This window comes from Capricornis sumatraensis, chromosome 3 (genome assembly GCF_032405125.1).
Source record: "Capricornis sumatraensis isolate serow.1 chromosome 3, serow.2, whole genome shotgun sequence".
NCBI classification, from domain to species: domain Eukaryota; kingdom Metazoa; phylum Chordata; class Mammalia; order Artiodactyla; family Bovidae; genus Capricornis; species Capricornis sumatraensis.
Window position 1 is genome coordinate 109,918,422 of NC_091071.1, and position 18,137 is coordinate 109,936,558.

General features: G+C 41.2%; 1 protein-coding gene across 1 annotated transcript in view; it reads left to right on the plus strand.

Moving 5' to 3' along the window:
* The first annotated feature begins 6,049 nt into the window (after nt 1-6,049).
* The window catches only part of ACTR3 (actin related protein 3), a 54,979-nt gene continuing 42,891 nt past the window's right edge, over nt 6,050-18,137 (plus strand). Inside the window, exon 1 of the mRNA XM_068967108.1 lies at nt 6,050-6,293. Coding sequence (XP_068823209.1) covers nt 6,250-6,293 — 44 coding nt within the window. The 5' untranslated portion in view covers nt 6,050-6,249. The remainder of the gene's footprint in view (nt 6,294-18,137) is intronic.

The following is an 18,137-nucleotide window of genomic DNA, read 5'->3' on the forward strand; positions in this document are numbered from 1 at the left end:
TGAAAAGGACATCATTTTTTGGCATTAGTTCTAGAAGGTCTTGTAGGTCTTCATAGAACTGTTCAACTTCAGCTTCTTCAGCATTACTCGTTGGGGCATAGACTTGGATTGCTGTGATATTGAATGGTTTGCCTTGGAAATGAACAGAGCTCATTCTGTAATTTTTGAGATTGCATCCAAGTACTGCATTTTGGACTCTTTTGTTGACTATGAGGGTTAGTCCATTCTTCTAAGCGATTCTTGCCCACAGTAGTAGACATAACGGTCATCAGAATTAAATTCGCCCATTCCAGTCCATTTTAGTTCACTGATTCCTAAAATGTTGATGTTCACTCTTGCCATCTCCTGTTTGATCACATCCAATTTGCCTTGATTCGTGGATCAAACATTTCAGATTCCTATGCAATATTGCTCTTTACAGCATCAGACTTTGCTTCTATCACCAGTCACATCTACAACTGGGTGTTGTTTTTGCTTTGGCTCCATCTATTCATTCTTTCTGGAGTTATTTCTCCACTGATCTCCAGTAGCATATTGACCACCTATCGACCTGGGGAGTTCATCTTTCAGTGTTGTATGTTTTTGCCTTCTTATACTGTTCATGGGGTTATCAAAGCAAGAATACTTCAGTGTTTTGTCATTTCCTTCTCCAGTAGACCATGTTTTGTCAGAACTCTCCACCATGACCTGTCTGTCTTGGGTGGCCCTACAGAGCATGGCTCATAGTTTCATTACATTAGACAAGGCTGTGGTCCATGTGATCAGTTTGGTTAGTTTTTTGTGATTGTGGTTTTCATTCTGTCTGCCCTCTGATAAATAAGGATAAGAGGCTTATGGATGCTTCCCGATGGGAGAGACTGATTGTGGGGGAAACTGGGTCTTGTTTACTGGGCGGGGGCATGCTCAGTAAATTTTAATCTAATTTTCTGTTGATTGGTGGGGCTGTGTTCTCTCTGTTTTGTTTGACCTGAGGCCAAACTGTTGACCCATGCCTCCACTGAGACTCCTGGACACTCACAGGCAAGTCTGGCTCACTCTCTTGTGGGGACACTGCTCCTTTCTCCTGGTGCACTCTAGGTTTTGTTCATGCCCTCCAAGAGTCTGTTTCCCAAGTCCTGTAGGAAGTTCTGTACTAAAATCCCACTGCCCTCCAAAGTCAAATTCCCTTTGTTTTCTCCTTCCCTTTGCCTGATTCCAGGTTATAAATTTGTTTTGGGTCCTAGAACTTTCTTAATAGTGTGAGAATTTCTTTGGTATAATTATTCTGCAGTTTGTGGGTTGTCTGCTTGGTGGCTCTATGGTCAGGCTAATGATGACCTCCTCCAATAGGGCTTATGCCACATGCTCATTACCCAGGTCTGCAGCAGCCAGAGCTCCTGTCCTCATGTCAGGCCACTGATGACCTGTGCCTTCGTGCGAGACATGCAAACACTCAAGGGCCAAGATATGCCACCAATGAAGATATTTAAAGGAATGTGCAAAAGGCTCTGAAGGCAAGTCTGAAGGAAACCTTCTAAAAATATTTTGCATGATGGTAGCATTAAAAGAGTAACCAGATGGGCCCCAAGATAACTTCTGTGAAAAGGGGGACAAACTTTAAAACTTTAGGTGTGTATAATAAGTAAAAGAGTCATTACTTTATAATTCAAGCATATTCCTTTTGATCTTTTCATATAGTTGTTTTATAATTTGCAACATGCTTTTTAAAAATTTATGCTTTACAACAACTCTGTGAGTTACATATTCCTACCATTTTTTAAAGATGAGGAAACAGATTAATTTAAGAAGCTGACATTCAAGTCTCTTGATTCTAAAGTCAGTGCTCTCTCTACACACTAAGCTATTTAAGGTCACACAACTTGAGAAAGGAGAAGCCACAGTTCATAGCCATCATCCCTTATGACCACTGGGGTGCACGGACATCCTGACCATTTATCTATCTGCCTTAATCAATGCTCTCTATAGATATGATTGGTCTGACAACCTGCAAATAGTCACCTGTGCAACAAGTACCCAAGTTAATTTTTAAAAAAAAATAACATTGTTTCCCACTTTAAAATAATGGAAATGGAGTGCTGTGAATTTCTTGGACATTTTAAGATTTAAAGACATTTGTTAAATTGATGTTAAAGAACAGGAATGACCTAGGAAATCTCATGGTAACCTGTAACCAGTATAGCAGTCAAAATTAAACAATGCTTGTGGCCTTATAACTTAAGAGTCCTGAAAAGGGGTCAGAACTGGGTTTTGATCTGGACTGTGTTCCTTAGTTTCGCTAAGATATTGGGAAAATCATTTAAACTCTCAGGGCTTCTGTATCACTTAGGGCTCTTAAATTTATGCAAGTAATGGAAACTGACTGCTGTTAACTTAGGCAAACGGGGATTTATTGGAAGGATACTGTAAGATGGACAAATGCTTAAAAGGCTAGGAACTGGGTTTGGAAATTGACAAGAACAAGGCACCTGGTTGACCTGAACTAATAGGAAAACCAGGGTACTAATAGGCAGCAACGAATTTAGGGCAGTCAAACAAATCCCACCCATCCACCACTGCTTTCCTTTTCATATTGATCAAGGATCATCCCCAAGAGGCCTTCTAGCTCTGACATCCTCTGCTTCTCAGTATTTGGAGAAGAGTAAGCAAAGAGCGACTGAGCTGAACTGAAGCAGGAAGAGGGATGCATATGCAAACAGGGTGGTCAGAAATGCTTTGGCCGGATATGCCTCAGAAGGTTCTGCAGAGCTAAAGAAAGCTGAGCCACCAAAGCGGTACAGACGCTGACCAATGTGGCATGTAGCAAGCAGGAAGTGGAAAGGGTCTTAAGCAGGCAACGCGTTTGGGTAGGTGAGTTATGAGGAACCTCCACAAATGACAGTTTTCACAAGTGCTGGAAACTGAAACACTTCTAACAAGTCACTCCCTTTACAGACAAGGGACAGGTCTTGACTCTGTGAAAGAGACTCCAGCAGGTTTCCTCATGTCTACAGAATGAGATACAGTAACTACCATGAACATGAAGCTCATATTTAAATGTAATACACTGGTATACATTAAACAGTCTCTTGAATCAAACATTGAAAATGGGTAGCCCGTGGGTCAGGTATGCTCTTCAAAAAATTAGTTACCAACAGATTAAAAATACAGGTGTTTCCAACTTTTCTTGAAAAAAAAAAAGGGGGGGAGGTTTTGGCAACACAAGGCCTACATTCTTACATAGCAACAATTTTCTACTGTCTTCTGTGGGCTCTCCATGTTGCCACACCCTCCTCATAGCCCTCTTCACTTATGAGGCTGCCTGCCTGGATCATGGGAGCATTCTAGTTTCTGAACACTGATGTAATTACTTCCATGACAACCTACCCAAGGCCAGCATTTTGGACAGCCATTTTGAGGATCTATCACTGCGGGCTTCCCTGACCAGGAGAATTTCCCTGAGTTCAAGTTCCAAACCTCTGTTCTTGAGACCCCTTTGGTAAGATCCCTTTAGTCCAGACATACTACCTGTCATACTGGAAACAATCATTTGCTCAAACTCAACCAAACCACATCTCCGTCTTCTGTCAGAGCCAATCTTCAGGCATCTGCTCTCCCCCAAAACCTTAAATACTCGATGGTGGAAAAGGCAGCAAAGAACCCTCATATACCACCTTCTATGCATAGTGAAAAAACAGAAGGCACCTGAATAAAGAACCACTTCTGTTTGACTTCTTGGAAGACAAATCTCTGAGGAAAGCTGCCCCTGAGAATTATTTATTTGTTTGTTTGTTTATTTCATATGAGTAACTGTGGATGTGCTGGGCACCAGTGGATGGTAATGATGATGATGCCGCTTAGTAAGTCTCCTTTGTACACATCCAATCCCATCTGGATGCTACTCCTCACATTTTCTATCTCTTAATGCCAACATCATATACGCTATATAAGCATTCACTTCACTCTTAACTTTGTAGAATCCATTCCTTACAAAGCAGGCAGAACATTTCCTTAAGTCTCTGATGGATTCCAAGTTGCTTTTAGGCTAAACTTTAAGATGCTTTAAGAAGTCTACAAATCCTCGCATGCTTCGATTCCTCCTTATCTCAGGCTTTACCTCCCATTCTGTCTTCTTCCCTGGCTCACTTCGCTTTGAACACTTAGACCTTCTTTAAAATTGTGGAAGAAAAAAGGCTCATTCTCACCTCAGGGCCTTGACTCTTCTCACTTCCTGGAGGGCTCCCCTTCTTCCTCACTGTCTTCCCTATCTCCTATCATCTTCCAGCCTTCAGTTTTTAAATGCTTCCCTGATAGCTCAGTTGGTAAAGAACTAGCCTGCAATGCAGGAGACCCCAGTTTCATTCCTGGGTCAGGAAGATCCACTGGAGAAGGGATAGGCTACCCACTCCAGCATTCTTGGGCTTCCCTTCTGGCTCAGCTGGTAAAAAAATCCGCCTGCAACACAGGAGACCCTGGGTTGGGAAGATACCCTGGAGAAGGGAAAGGCTATTCCCTCCAGTATCCTGGTCTAGAAAATTCCATGAACTGTATAATCCATGGGGTCACAAAGAGTCGGGCATAACTGAGCGACTTTCACTTTTGTCAGAGAAGTCTCTCCTAACTTTTGTTTCCCTCCTATTCACTCACCCCTCCTCCCCATTTCTCAGCGCCCTCTGCATTATAATTTCTATTGCTCTTAATAGTTTGTATGTTTCGCCACTAAACTGTAAACCCTGCAGCGCAGAGAACTTGTTCATTTTGTGCCTACTGAATATTAATGGTCAGCATAGTCCCTGCCCTAATAGAATGGGTGAGCAATTCTTATTTGCCAAATGAATGAAAAGCTTAAATTCCATTGCCCAGGCTGGTCTAACACCACTCTATGTTATCTTCTGGAGCAATTAGACATCCTTTCTTAGGAAAAATATTATTTCAGTCACCTATAAGTGAATCCACATGGTTTATCAGAAGATAAACCAGAAGAGAAAAAAGCTATTAATATTATAGGTTTCCTAGGTGGGGGGAGGTCCCAGACCAACACCTAGGAACTGGGTAGAAATGCAAATTACTAGGCCCCACTCCAGACCACCTAATCAGAGAACTCAAGGGATGTAGTCCAGCATTCTGTGCTTTAACAAGCCTTCCACGAAATTCTGGTGCACACTTTGAGAAGTTTAAATGTCATTGTTCTAGGCTTTCTAGTTTTTAATTTTTTTTAATTAAAAAGTTTGGTCCTTAATCCGTGGTTTCATCCTGCAAGTAGAATAGTACAATCTAAAACTACTCCGGAGAGTACTCTTTTCTCCTCATTCAAAGCCACCAAAGGCTTATTTGTGTATTTACCTGCACATTTCTGTGAGGTGTGCCTTCCTCGTGGGCACAGGCCTGCCCTCCGGTTGGCCTACAATCTAACCCTTGTAGTAACACTTGTAATGTGCCACGTTGTAACAATGCGTGTGTAACTGAAGAAAAAAAACAACAACAACAAAAAACAGTACCAAGGCAGAGGAGCCACGGTGCAAGCCTTTGTTCCTCTCTCCTCCAACGGCTCACCCTCCGTCTGATATAGCTCTTTTCCAACCAGAAAAGGAGCCGCTCAAGATATAAAATCGGACGGGTGCCGCTGACAAGGTTTTCAATTAGGCCGTTTTCCTCGGAGCACCGGAAGATAGTTGTGGCTGTGGAATGCGATTCCATCGCTTCCTCAACCTAGCACAGAAGTAACTGCAACGAAAAACCCCTTCCAGCTTCAGAAGGAGAATTGGAGACTCGGGCAGACCTACCCAACCCTACCTGGAGAACACCCGCAGTGGACTACCTCACCTTCGGAATGGGAGCGGCAGCCGGCGGCGCTCGTCAGTGCGCATGCTCTCTCGCCCCGCCCGCTCGGAGCCGGAAGGGGGAGCGCTCGAGGCCTAGGCCTGTCCTGGCCGGGGCGTCGGCACTGGCGGCCATCTTGGCTTCCCGGGGAAAGGCGGTGTGAGGGGAAGAAGTTGTAGGGTGGGGGCAGGAGTGAGGAGGAGGGGAGAGAGAGGGGGAGGAGGCCGCGGCGGGGCAGGGCGGGGACTGCCTGCCTGCCCGGGTTGCGGAAGTGGTAGCCGCTGACCGAGCCTGCTTCTCTCTCGCTACTGCTTCGGCTTCCCGGCTCCCCCCCAGACGGAGAGGGTGGCCCGGCCGTGGATGGTCAGATAGCTTCTACCTCCCGCCGCCCATCCCTGGCCCCAACCGGCACGGAGCAGACGGCGGCAGCAGCAGCAGCAGGCGAGGAGGAAGATGGCGGGACGGCTGCCGGCCTGTGTGGTGGACTGTGGCACGGGGTAAGGGGGCTGATGGGCGGGGGTGGGGAAACTGAGGCGGAGGCAGGAAGATGGCGGGGCCGGGAGGAGGCCGGGAGATGAATGGAGCGGCAAGGTGCTGCCGCCGGCTGTGTCAGCCCGGGCCGCGCCGGGTGGCGAGGGGTGGGGCCCGCACTCAGGGCCTCCCTCATCCCCCGCGCTTCACCCTCTGGGAGCCGGGCGGCGGCCCGGGGCCCAGAAACCCCCGGGGAGCGGCTTCCTCCGCGCCACCCCTCCCGGCCCTTCCCCCACCGCGGTGGGCAGCGCCGCCCGAGGGGCTGCGGGGACGGTCGCCTCCCCGGGGCCCGCGGTCGCGTGGGGGTGGTCTTCGAGCCCCGCACAGCCGACCCTCCTTTGCACGGTGCCCTTTCCTGCCCGTAGGTTTGGAGACCGAGGGGAATGGAGCGCGGGGACTGGCCGGGCAAAGGAGCGAGAAAAGAGAAGCGCTCCTTGTAGGTTTTGCAAGATTGCTGTGACAACATTCTACCCGGGGTGTGGGAGGGGAAAGGGAAGAATCGGACCTTGAAAATGGGAACCTAGATCGGGGCTTTCATTGGACCACCCACCTCCTCTTCCTTTTCGACTCCCGGTCTTTTCCATCTCCCACTACGTTCCTACCGGCCAACCAACTCACATTTTAATTTGAGAGAAAGATGTCATGTGTTACTTCTCTTGCCTCAAAAAAGTCCCCCAGTGAGCAAGCGCGCTGCAACTTCCTTAGTTTTGTCAAAGCCGCTTCCTGCTTTCAGTCTTTTATACCCTTATAAGGTAGTTTTTCGTTTCCAACCTGAACACATCTTATTAGAACTTTCAAAATCAAGCAGTTTTCAAATAGGCTGAGGTACTGGTGCTAGGTATGAATTTCTGTGAACTTGAAAAGTATATTTGCGTTGCACTGAGAGGAAGGAAGGGAAGCACCCAGGAAAATTAAGTTGTATAGGTTCATTCTGTGACCGTGTCTTAAGGAGAGAAGGAATGTAATAGAGTTGTAAAGGGAGGTACTTGCTTTTCAAGGAGTTATTATGGATCTGCAGTGTAGTTTACTAAAGTATATAACGGTGTGGAAGTGGTCGTTCCTTTTGTATTAATAGGCGTTTATAGCACACTTTATACTATCGTAGAAAATATTGCCTGTGTTTTAATGCAGAGTGACTGCTTTATGTTTCACTATTGGAAGTGTTTTCTTGTGCTTGTGAATGCTGTGCTGATACATGATTACTTCTCCAATTCCCCCAATTTTGGAGGGGGTCATGAGAAGTAGATTGTCAGCCTTTCCCTTCCCTTTTTACTCTTTAGCGAACTATTGTTACTTAAAGGATGGTATACTCCTCACTCAGTTTGTTCTGTGTGAAATTTCTCTATAATCCTCATGATCATACCTTTATGAAAGTGTGGCAGTTTGTAAAATCCCAGCCGTGCAGAAGGAAATAACCGATTTATTAATAATAAACCAGTGTTGTTTAGCCATGAAAATTCTATGTAGATTTTTGATGGACGGCTGATTATTTTTCTTAATCCAGTTTTATTTCCTTGAATCAGTATTTTTTTTTTCCCGCCTTCCTTCTTAGTCCAGTTGGGGAGTAGTTTTATGTTTAGGGTCAGTTTTAAAATTAGATTTGGCAGCTTGACTGAGAAAGAATTTTCAAGTATGTTTTGTTACAGTGAAAAATATTGCTACATAGTTAATATTCTATGCTTTAGTAATTATTGCCTTGTCGATAAAATTAGTGTAGATAATTGTTGCCCTAATGGTAATATCTTAAGTAAGGTGTTAACTTTTTCTCATTTAATTTTTTCCCTTTTGAAATCTTGGTTACGTTTGAATTAGTATGCTGGGTATTTCTTTGAGGTTTAACTATCCTTAAGTGTCTTTCTGATAGGGCAGCCTTGAATTTAAAACACAGACTGAGTTACCATGAGGTGTGGGGGAGAGGGGTTCAGTCTGTACTTAGGATGCTGCCCAGTCTTGGTTGTTGAGCTGTGTCCGACTCCTTGCAGCCCGGTGGACGGTAGCCTGCCAGGATCCTCTGTCCATGGAATTTTCCAGACAAGAATACTGGAGTGAGTTGCCGTTTTCTACTCCAGGGGATTTTCCCCACCCAGGGATCGAACCTGTGTCTCCTGCATTGGTAGACAGATTCTTTACCAGTGAGCCACCTGGGAAGCCCCTTATACTTAGGATATTTTTGCTTTAATGATCAGTTATTGATTATATTACTACATTAGTTTTATCTCATAGGGAGAGGTTGTGTTAGCTGGACAGTCATGATTTAAATGAAACTGATCTAAGAATTCTTACTTTCTTTTACCATCTGTCACTGTCTGAAATTCCACCTTTAGAGATCCGTTTATTTATTTGTTTATTTTTAATTTGGTTGCCCATGCGGAATGTGAGATGTTAGTTCCCTGAGCAGGGATCGAACTCTTGCTCCCTGCATTGGAAACTCAGAGTGTTAACCACCAGGGAAGTTCCAGATATACACTTATTGTGGTTTTCAGAAGGCATTTTGGTCTTTCTTGTTGCCTATTAGTACAAATCCTGGAAGGTTACACCTTCAACTTTAATAGCATATAGAAGATAGCTCATTGAAATTGGACCTTTGAAAAACATCTGTAAATAAGCCCTTAATAGAGAGTTTTATGTTCCAGAGTACTGTAGTTTTCCAGATGCAAATTATGCACCTACAATGTGTGTGTTCTTTTGTACTTTAGAGAATGCATTCATCAACCATAATTACCCATTTACATAAGTGAAAAATTATAGTGAGTTCAGATACTTATTCCATTTCATTATATAAGATAAGCAAAAGGTGATGAAAAGAATGGCCATCTATGAAATTTGGTGGGCTTAGGTAACAAAAGTTGTAAAAGTTAGGAAACAATGATGTTTAATCCCCAAATTTAGAGATCCTCCAGTGATCCTTTATTTCAGCATAAGATAAAGAATCACCTAAGCACAGATCATAAAAGAAAGTAACGCCTTTTAAAAAGAATTTAGAAAAAAATACTTCTTTCATATTGATACCATGTCTACATACTTTTGGGTGGAATCTGTATTGGAATAGTAATGTAAAATAAAATTTGGGAACAGATTATTATTGGTAGAGTGGGTTGCTTACGAACTAAGGTGCGGACTCAAATGGGCTACCAGTGGTGAGGAAAACTTTTTTTAAGCATTTAAAAAATATTGTAATACTTGTAAAGTTAAGACTATCCTAAGTTATCTTTTGCATATTTTCCCCCAGAATTCTTCAGCATTCAAGCCATATAGAGGAACTGCTTGCATGCTTTTATTTTGTTATAGCTTGTTTGCAGAGCTGTGCATTGTGAAATTTCTTTCCCCTTTAATGTCTTTCCTTTTTTTCTCTAATAAATACTGTATTGGTAAATTATTTCCATTAGCAGAGTTGTTATAGTCTTATTGTACATATGTCCTAGAGCTCTTGGATATATTTGGATTTAGAATCAATTAAGCAGTTTTCCTAGTTGAGTTAAACTTCTTGGTCATCTTGAAATGTAAGCACAAGTATTTTGTTGGAGTTTGTAGTCACATTCTAGCTAGTGCTCATGTTTGAGAGCAGTGAGGAAGAGCTGAGTGGGAAGAAGAAAATATAATTGGGAAGTCCATGTTTCTTACATAAATTCTGTATGTAGTATGTAATAATAATGCTATTTTTCCAGTTGTCTTGAAGAGCAGAAGCAGTCACAGTATCTAGTTGTTAGCAAAACATTCATTAAAAGTCTTACTACTTCATGGGTCTTGTTTTGCATGCTGTTTGCAGTAAACATAACAGACATGCTCCTGTTGAAAAGTCAGATTCTTACTTGGTCTTGTCTAAAATCTTTTCTTTCCTTTCCTTCCAGTCTTCTTTTGCCTGCCAATTTTGTGTTGGAATATTGACTTTGGATTGGGTATATGTTGTATCTAATGAACTTTTCAGCCTTATTGTTAAAGAGTTTGGAAATTTTACTTTTAAGCACAGAAGGGAAAGATCCACTAGTGGAGGATCTGTTGGTCAGGCTTTTTACTTAACTTATTTAATCTTGTGATAGCTATTTTTACCTCATCTTACAAGTGAGAAAATAGAATAGAGAATTTACTTTTTGATATCATGTAGTTAAGTGTGAGAGTTGCTATTTGTATTTAAGTTTATTATTATTATTTTTTGGTATTTAAGCCCCATGTTCTCTCTGTTAATACTGTGGGGACTCTTCTTAGGAACTGTGTACGTTGATTATTTGTATTAGTAAAGTTAACTCTATTCTTGCTTAAAGTAATCTTATTTAAAAAATCCTAGCCCTACTAATTCGGAGAAGGCAGTGGCACCCCACTCCAGTACTCTTGCCTGGAAAATCCCATGGATGGAGAAGCCTGGTAGGCTGCAGTCCATGGGGTTGCTAAGAGTCGGACACGACTGAGCGACTTCACTTTCACTTTTCACTTTCATGCATTGGAGAAGGAAATGGCAGCCCACTCCAGTGTTCTTGCCTGGAGAATCTCAGGGACGGGGGAGCCTGGTGGGCAGCCATCTATGGGGTTGCACAGAGTCAGACACGACTGAAGTGACTTAGCAGCAGCAGCAGCAGCCTTACTAATTAGAGAAATCTTTCTGTGCAAATCTGACTTACTTTAGATTTTTCTTTTTCTGGATATGTGAATTCCCTGACTTAATTTTTTGGTCACTTTTAGCAATGATTAAATTTAATCTCCAGAAAAAATTTACGCCCCAGGTTTTGTTTATCAGGAAATACTAACAGCTAACACTTACCAAGAATTATGTGTCAAGCGCTGTGCTAACTGTTCTGTGTTATCTCCTTTACTTTTCATATTGGCTTGAGAATTATTACCTCCGTTTTTAGACTGGAAAATGTAGGTTTAGAGACGTTAAACTACTTGACTCAAGGTATTGTAGCAAATACCTGTGGTAGAGACACTGTACTATGTAAGTCTCCTTACATAGAGGATGAGCTTTTGACAATTTTGAATCATTTTGATATTTTTTAAAAGAGAAATAAATGTTGCTAAAAAGGCAGAAAGCAGTGTAACTTAAGAATTACTTGCACAGGTGGAAAAAGTGGTGTTGTCATATCAAGGCTAACTATATACTTCGCAGGAGGCTTTCCTGGTGGCTCAGTGGTAAAGAATCTGCTTGAAGTGCAGGAGACCCAGGTTTAGTATTCTTCCCGGGAGGATCCTATGGACCAGGAGCATGACGGTCTATAGTCCATAGGGTTACAAAGATCTGACATGACTGAGCAACTAACACTTAAATACTTACCAGGTCAGAAACTCTTGGAATTATAACGAAAATGTAGTACAATCAGCTCTCAAGAATCTTAATGAGACAAGAGTGAAAAATCATTAAAAAGAAATTAGAGGAGCTTTGTTGGTGGTCCAGTGGTTAAGAATCTGCCTTCTAGTGCAGAGCATTTGGGTTTCTAAACCTAGTTGGGGAACAAAGATCCCACATGCCTCAAGGCAGAGCCCTTGTGCCACAGTTAAGACCTGACAGCCATAAGTAAATAAATATTTTTTAAAAAAGGAATTTAGAGGATGTATAAGACTGTACTTAATCAAATGTTAAGATATTTCCTTTTCTGGCAGTAGTAATTCCTGTCCTGTAGGTTAGTAAGGAAAGAAGAATTATTGTGGTTAGGATTAGTCAAGGAACTTGCAGTGAAGATAGGGTATAAATTCTTCCTTTAAGGATTTGGATTGAGGCAGGGAAAGGAAAAGCATATGTCGTGGGGAGGGGGGAGTTGTCTGTGTTTAGCCCTCTTGGCATATGTTGCACCAGTTCCCCTACCTTATGGATTGAAATCTGTAATGACAGTCCAGATCTAGATTATGTAACACGAAAAGGTGCGGACGTTCACTGAGCTCTTCTTGTGTATCACGTGTTCATTATATGGCAGGAAAGCTTTGATCAAAATCATTTTACTTGATAGGACGACATAATCTAGTACACAGATAAGTGAATGTTGAAAATAGGGTTTTTAGAGTATTTTTGGAAAGGAATTTAGTTGGACCAGGTGTAGAGGAGATATTTGGGGTGAACTTACTGGACTTGCTACATAGTAGGAACCTGAATCCTTGTTGAATGAATGAATGAGTGAATGAGCAATAATTAGGGATATGGTTTTTAAAAAGTGCATCAGAAACACCTTTTGCCCAGTGGTTCAGAATCTTATGGGTTGGGCCTAGGCACATTTATTTAAATGGGCTCCCTGTATGATTTTTAAGCACTCCTCTCAGTACCTGCTTTGCAGGAATTCTGAAATAGGGTGTTGGCAGTGGGAATGGAGAAGAGATCAATCTGGGAAAAGTTGCTGCTTTTGTACCTTTCTTTTTGGCAGTTACATTGTTTTGTATGTTTTATTTATGGTTAACAAGGGCTTTGTAGTCAGAGCTATTTTTGAGTTCAAGCTCTACCATTTTCTAGCTGTGTGACCTTGTACACTTCAGATTCTACAGATACTGTTTTTGTCACTTAGAGATCATAGTATCTTACGGGGTTTTTGTTTTTTGAGATAATGCATGAAGATGGGTCAACCCAGTGCTTGGCATATAGTAAGAGTTCAGTACATTGTAATCATTACAGTTATCAGTTCAGTTCAGTCGCTCAGTTGTGTCCGACTCTTTGCAACCCCATGAATCACAGCACGCCAGGCCTCCCTGTCCATCACCAACTCCCAGAGTTCACTCAGACTGATGTCCATTGAGTCAGTGATGCCATCCAGCCAACTCATCCTCTGTCGTCCCTTTCTCCTCCTGCCCCCAATCCCTCCCAGCATCAGAGTCTTTTCCAATGAGTCAACTCTTCGCATGAGGTGGCCAAAGTACTGGAGTTTCAGCTTCAGCATCATTCCTTCCAAAGAAATCCCAGGGCTGATCTCCTTCAGAATGGACTGGTTGGATCTCCTTGCAGTCCAAGGGACTCTCCAGAGTCTTCTCCAACACCACAGTTCAAAAGCATCAATTCTTAAGCGCCCAGCTTTCTTCACAGTCCAACTCTCACATCCATACATGACCACTGGAAAGACCATAGCCTTGACTAGATGGACCTTTGTTGACAGAGTAATGTCTCTGCTTTTGAATATGCTATCTAGGTTGGTCATAACTTTTCTTCCAAGGAGTAAGCAAGCGGCTTTTAATTATCAGTTAGCTCTCTCTTTTTATTGAATTGAAAGGTTCTTAAGAAAAGGAACACATTGTCTTATGCTTCTTATTTCCAGCAGGCTTTGTCTACCATAGTTTTTTGCTCAGTCACAATATTTTTGTTGATTTGAAAGATGGAGGTATAGTTAGGGCTTGGCATTTGTTTCTGGTGTATTGTAAATAGGAATCAATGAATATTCCAGATTGTGAGTTTGGAGTGGGACATGAAGAAGTTGGTTTTAAGAAGCTGAGTAAGGTTGAAATTTGCATTTGTGAGCCATAATTGGAAATGTTCCAAGAGAAGTTAGAGATATAAGAACTTTAGGAATGAAGGTGGGGATTTGGCAGTCACCATTATAATTTTTAAATTGAAGCTAATAAGATGACAAATTAAAGAGAGAACAGAAAGCTTGAATATTTATCTTCTTTTTTTTAAAAAAAATCTTGGATATGTGGTCTGGCTTCTTGAACATCACAAAAAGAAGAATAAGAAGCTCTGTGGCTAGACATGGTGAGTGATCTCATCCCACTTCTTAAGAGGCAAAGTGCTTAGAAGAGTTTAGCTCAAGGTGGGTTAAATTTTACTCCACAGTGTTTCTCCTAGTCCAGAATGCTCTAGTCTGAGGGATGGTTAAAATGTTTCTTTAGGCAATATATTTTCTGAAATAAAATTCCCTCGTAATAAAAGCATTGGAATGCTTACTTGCAGTTCTTTAGGAACTTGTAGCCTCTCATGATACTGTGGTCTATAATAGACACTAACATAGAGGTAAGAGCAAAGCAGTTAAGTAATAATAGCATTACATTAACATGCTTTCTAGCTTACCAAGAGCTTAATAATTCATGAGTTATTAAGGAATGGTGCAAGATAGGGTGATGTTATTGGATTAATGTTTTAAATTTGGTTCTTAAGTGTGGTACCCATTAATACTATTTTGTGTGTTGCTTGTTTTATGTTTTGTGCTTGGTCACTCAGTCGTGTCTGACTGCAGCACCATGGGCTTGTAGCTCGCCAGGCTCCTCTGTCCACAGAATTTTCCAGGCAAGAATACTGGAGCAGGTTGCCATTTCCTACTCCAGGGGATCTTCCCGACATTGGGATCGAACCTGCATCTGTTGTGGCTACTGCATTGGCAGACAGAGTCCTCGCCACTAGCACTGCCAGGAAAGTGCTTTATATCTTTATGTGTGCCTTTATATCATAAAATATATAAAATGTGCCTGCATAACTGATTAATACTAGTGAAGAAAGACAAATAGTATCTTAATTTTTTTCAAAGGATAAAATTTTATGGAATTTTAATAATTTTCTCTCAAAAGTTTCCCAAACTGTTCATTAAACACAAGTCATTCTTATATACTCCTTGCAACCAGGAAGGGAACAGCCTTGAATATATCTGATTACATATTCTTTTTCACTCTTACTCCTTCTCTTCTTCCTACTTATAAGCCATACCTCAAAGAATATTTTCTTCATTTGTTCCAATGCTGAGCGTTTTATCTTTAAACATTCTCCTTGAAGGCTTCTTGCCCTTTGTGAAAGTGTGATACTTTTGAGAAGAATGTCTTTTAACACTTTTTCGGTTGTAGTAATTAGTGTGAATGAAAAGTTGCTAGAAGGAGGGTACGTCTTCAAAAGGGGAACCGGGATGCAAAATACCTTACAGTTTAGAGTTGGTTTGGAAGCTGTCTAAAAATATAAACTATGTTTTTAATATTGGTCTATGATAAAACACAAATGTTTGCCTACTTAAAGTTTTAGAGTTGAGTATAATTAAATACAGTGCACTTTTTCTTCTGCTATAAACCTTTAAAAAATTAGGTTACTTTGAGGCTATAAAAATAGTATTTAATGTGTATTTGTAACACTTCACTTACATTTTAGTGAATTAAGAAAAGTGCCTAATTACGCAGAATTTTGGAGCTGAAAAAGACTTTGAAAAATAATTTAATCCACTCTTTATTTACAAATTAAACAGAGGTCCAGAGTTGAGAAATGTCTTTCAGGGCCCTTGTAAGGGTTTTATTTCTGAGATAACTTTTTATAGCAGTTTCAGAAACCTTGCTAAATGAGTACTATTTATAATTATCTTTTTAAAGATGAGGAATGTGAGGTATGGTGAGCTTAAGTAACTTGCTCAGTTAAGTAGTAGTCTAGAATTGAGCCCTGTGGCAGTCTGACTCCAGGGCCCACTACTGTACTACCCTAACTTGGGATATATTCACCAGGGATAGTTAAATTGTTCACCCAGTTTTGTGAATAGTGTTCAAAGTTTAAGTTACGTATTTAGAAAAGTAAATTTCTACTTTTATTTATTTATTAAAAAAATTTAAAGGATACTATGTGTTTATATATGGTTTCGCTGGGTCATCGTTGCTACTTGCAAACTTTCCTAGTTGCGGCGAGTGGGGGCTACTCCATCGCGGTGGCAGGCTTCTCACTGCGGTGGCTTCTCTTGTTGCAGAGCACAGGCTCTAGGCACATGGGCTTCAACAGTTGGGGCTGGCGTGCTCTAGAACGTGGGCTCAGTAGTTGTGGTGCATGGGCTTATGTTGCCTGCGGCATGTTGAATCCTTCTGGACCAGGGATCTAAGTGGTGTCCCCTGCATTAGCAGGTGGACTCCTATCCACTGTACAACCAGGGAAGTCCTAAATTTCTACTTTAGAACTGTATTTTTTGGTGAGCGAGGCAGGACTGTGCTGGGGTTCCTTGCAGGGCACAGGCTTTCCCTAGTTAGGGCCCCAAGAGGGTTCCTCTAGTTGCAGTGTTACAGGCAGAGTTGCCCTCTGCATCTGGGGTCTTAATTCCCTGATCAGGGATCTAACCCCAAGTACCCTGCATTGAAAGCTGAATTCTTAACCATTGGACTGCCAGGAATGTCCCAGAACTGCTAATTTTGAACAAATAAGAAATATATAGGGAGGTCTTTGTGACCAGTTCATTGATTTTACTAACCGGAAACACATGTAAATTACATAGCATAGAATTACTCATTTAGCCTCACGAATATTATAAGGACATATATTGTATTTAACATAATAAAACTGAAAATTGTTGGTTAATACAGGACAGCTCAATTAAGGAAATGATGTCTAATTACATATAACTTTAAAATGAAGATGAGCATATTTGTTAAGCTGTAATTTGAAGATAAATAATTGATGCATTTAAAAATTCCTTTCTCATTAATGATGGCATAAAACACAGACATGAAATGGTTGAACCTAAGAGTAAAAAGATGCTTACTCCTTGGAAGAAAAGTTATGACCAACCTAGATAGCATATTCAAAAGCAGAGACATTACTTTGCCGACTAAGGTCCGTCTAGTCAAGGCTTTGGTTTTTCCAGTGGTCATGTATGGATGTGAGAGTTGGACTGTGAAGAAGGCTGAGCACCGAAAAATTGATGCTTTTGAACTGTGGTGTCGGAGAAGACTCTGGAGAGTCCCTTGGACTGCAAGGAGATCCAACCAGTCCATTCTGAAGGAGATCAGCCCTGGGATTTCTTTGGAAGGAATGATGCTGAAGCTGAAACTCCAGTACTTTGGCCACCTCATGCGAAGAGTTGACTCATTGGAAAAGACTCTGATGCTGGGAGGGATTGGGGGCAGGAGGAGAAAGGGACGACAGAGGATGAGATGGCTGGATGGCATCACTGACTAAATGGACGTGAGTCTGAGTGAACTCTGGGAGTTGGTGATGGACAGGGAGGCCTGGCGTGCTGTGATTCATGGGGTCGCAAAGAGTCGGACACGACTGAACGACTGAACTGAACTGAACTGAAGAGTAAAACTAGCCTTAGAATCTAGGACTATAAAAATCATTTTTGTATTAAGATTCAATACACATTTAGACTTAATACACATTTTGTACTAGACTTAATACACGTTTGCAGTGTGTATTAGAAATACAGTCTTAGGAGTGAAGTTTATAATCATAAGACAGTAAATGGTGGACATTTCACTCATGACTTGTTGATTCTATGGTCTGTGTTCTTACCTCCCTGCTAGTGTAAAAGTATTAAGTTTTAGCTCTAGGAGAATTGAAAGAATATTTCTGTTGATATTTAGGAGTCCAGATTCCTCCAATCAACGGTCTTGTACGTGTTTTTGTGTCAGGTTAAATAGTGACTTTCATGTAGTGAGAAGAGCATTGGAGGAGATTGGAAATGCTCTTTAAACAGTCGGTAGTTGTCTTTATAGCTAACATTCCCTATTAACTAGATATTACCTTCTTGTTCTGAAAATGCCTTAACACTACAAGTACAAAGAAAACCATAGCTAAGCTGAGAATTGAGGTATTATGAAATTTGACATTGGGATTCATTTGTATACCTCTTTTTTCATTTAAAATTTGAAAATCATTTGTTTATTTTGTAAAAATTTCTCTGTGTACGCTTTACTTTGTTTTTATAACATATTAAAGGTGGAAGCTGATCATTCGTACTGAGGTAAAATTCTTTCAACTTTAAATTAATGGTTCTCACTACTAAGAAATTTTGGAAAATGGATTGTACTAAGTTATTAAGGTTCTTTGCACTCTAAAGTTCTAGGGTCTAGGGTCTTTTATTTGTTTTGTTGTATGGTTTAAAATTGTTGAAACATTTACAGTTAAAACTCTACTGCTGTTTTTCCCTTATGTAGTCTATAGAGTCAAGTACACCATA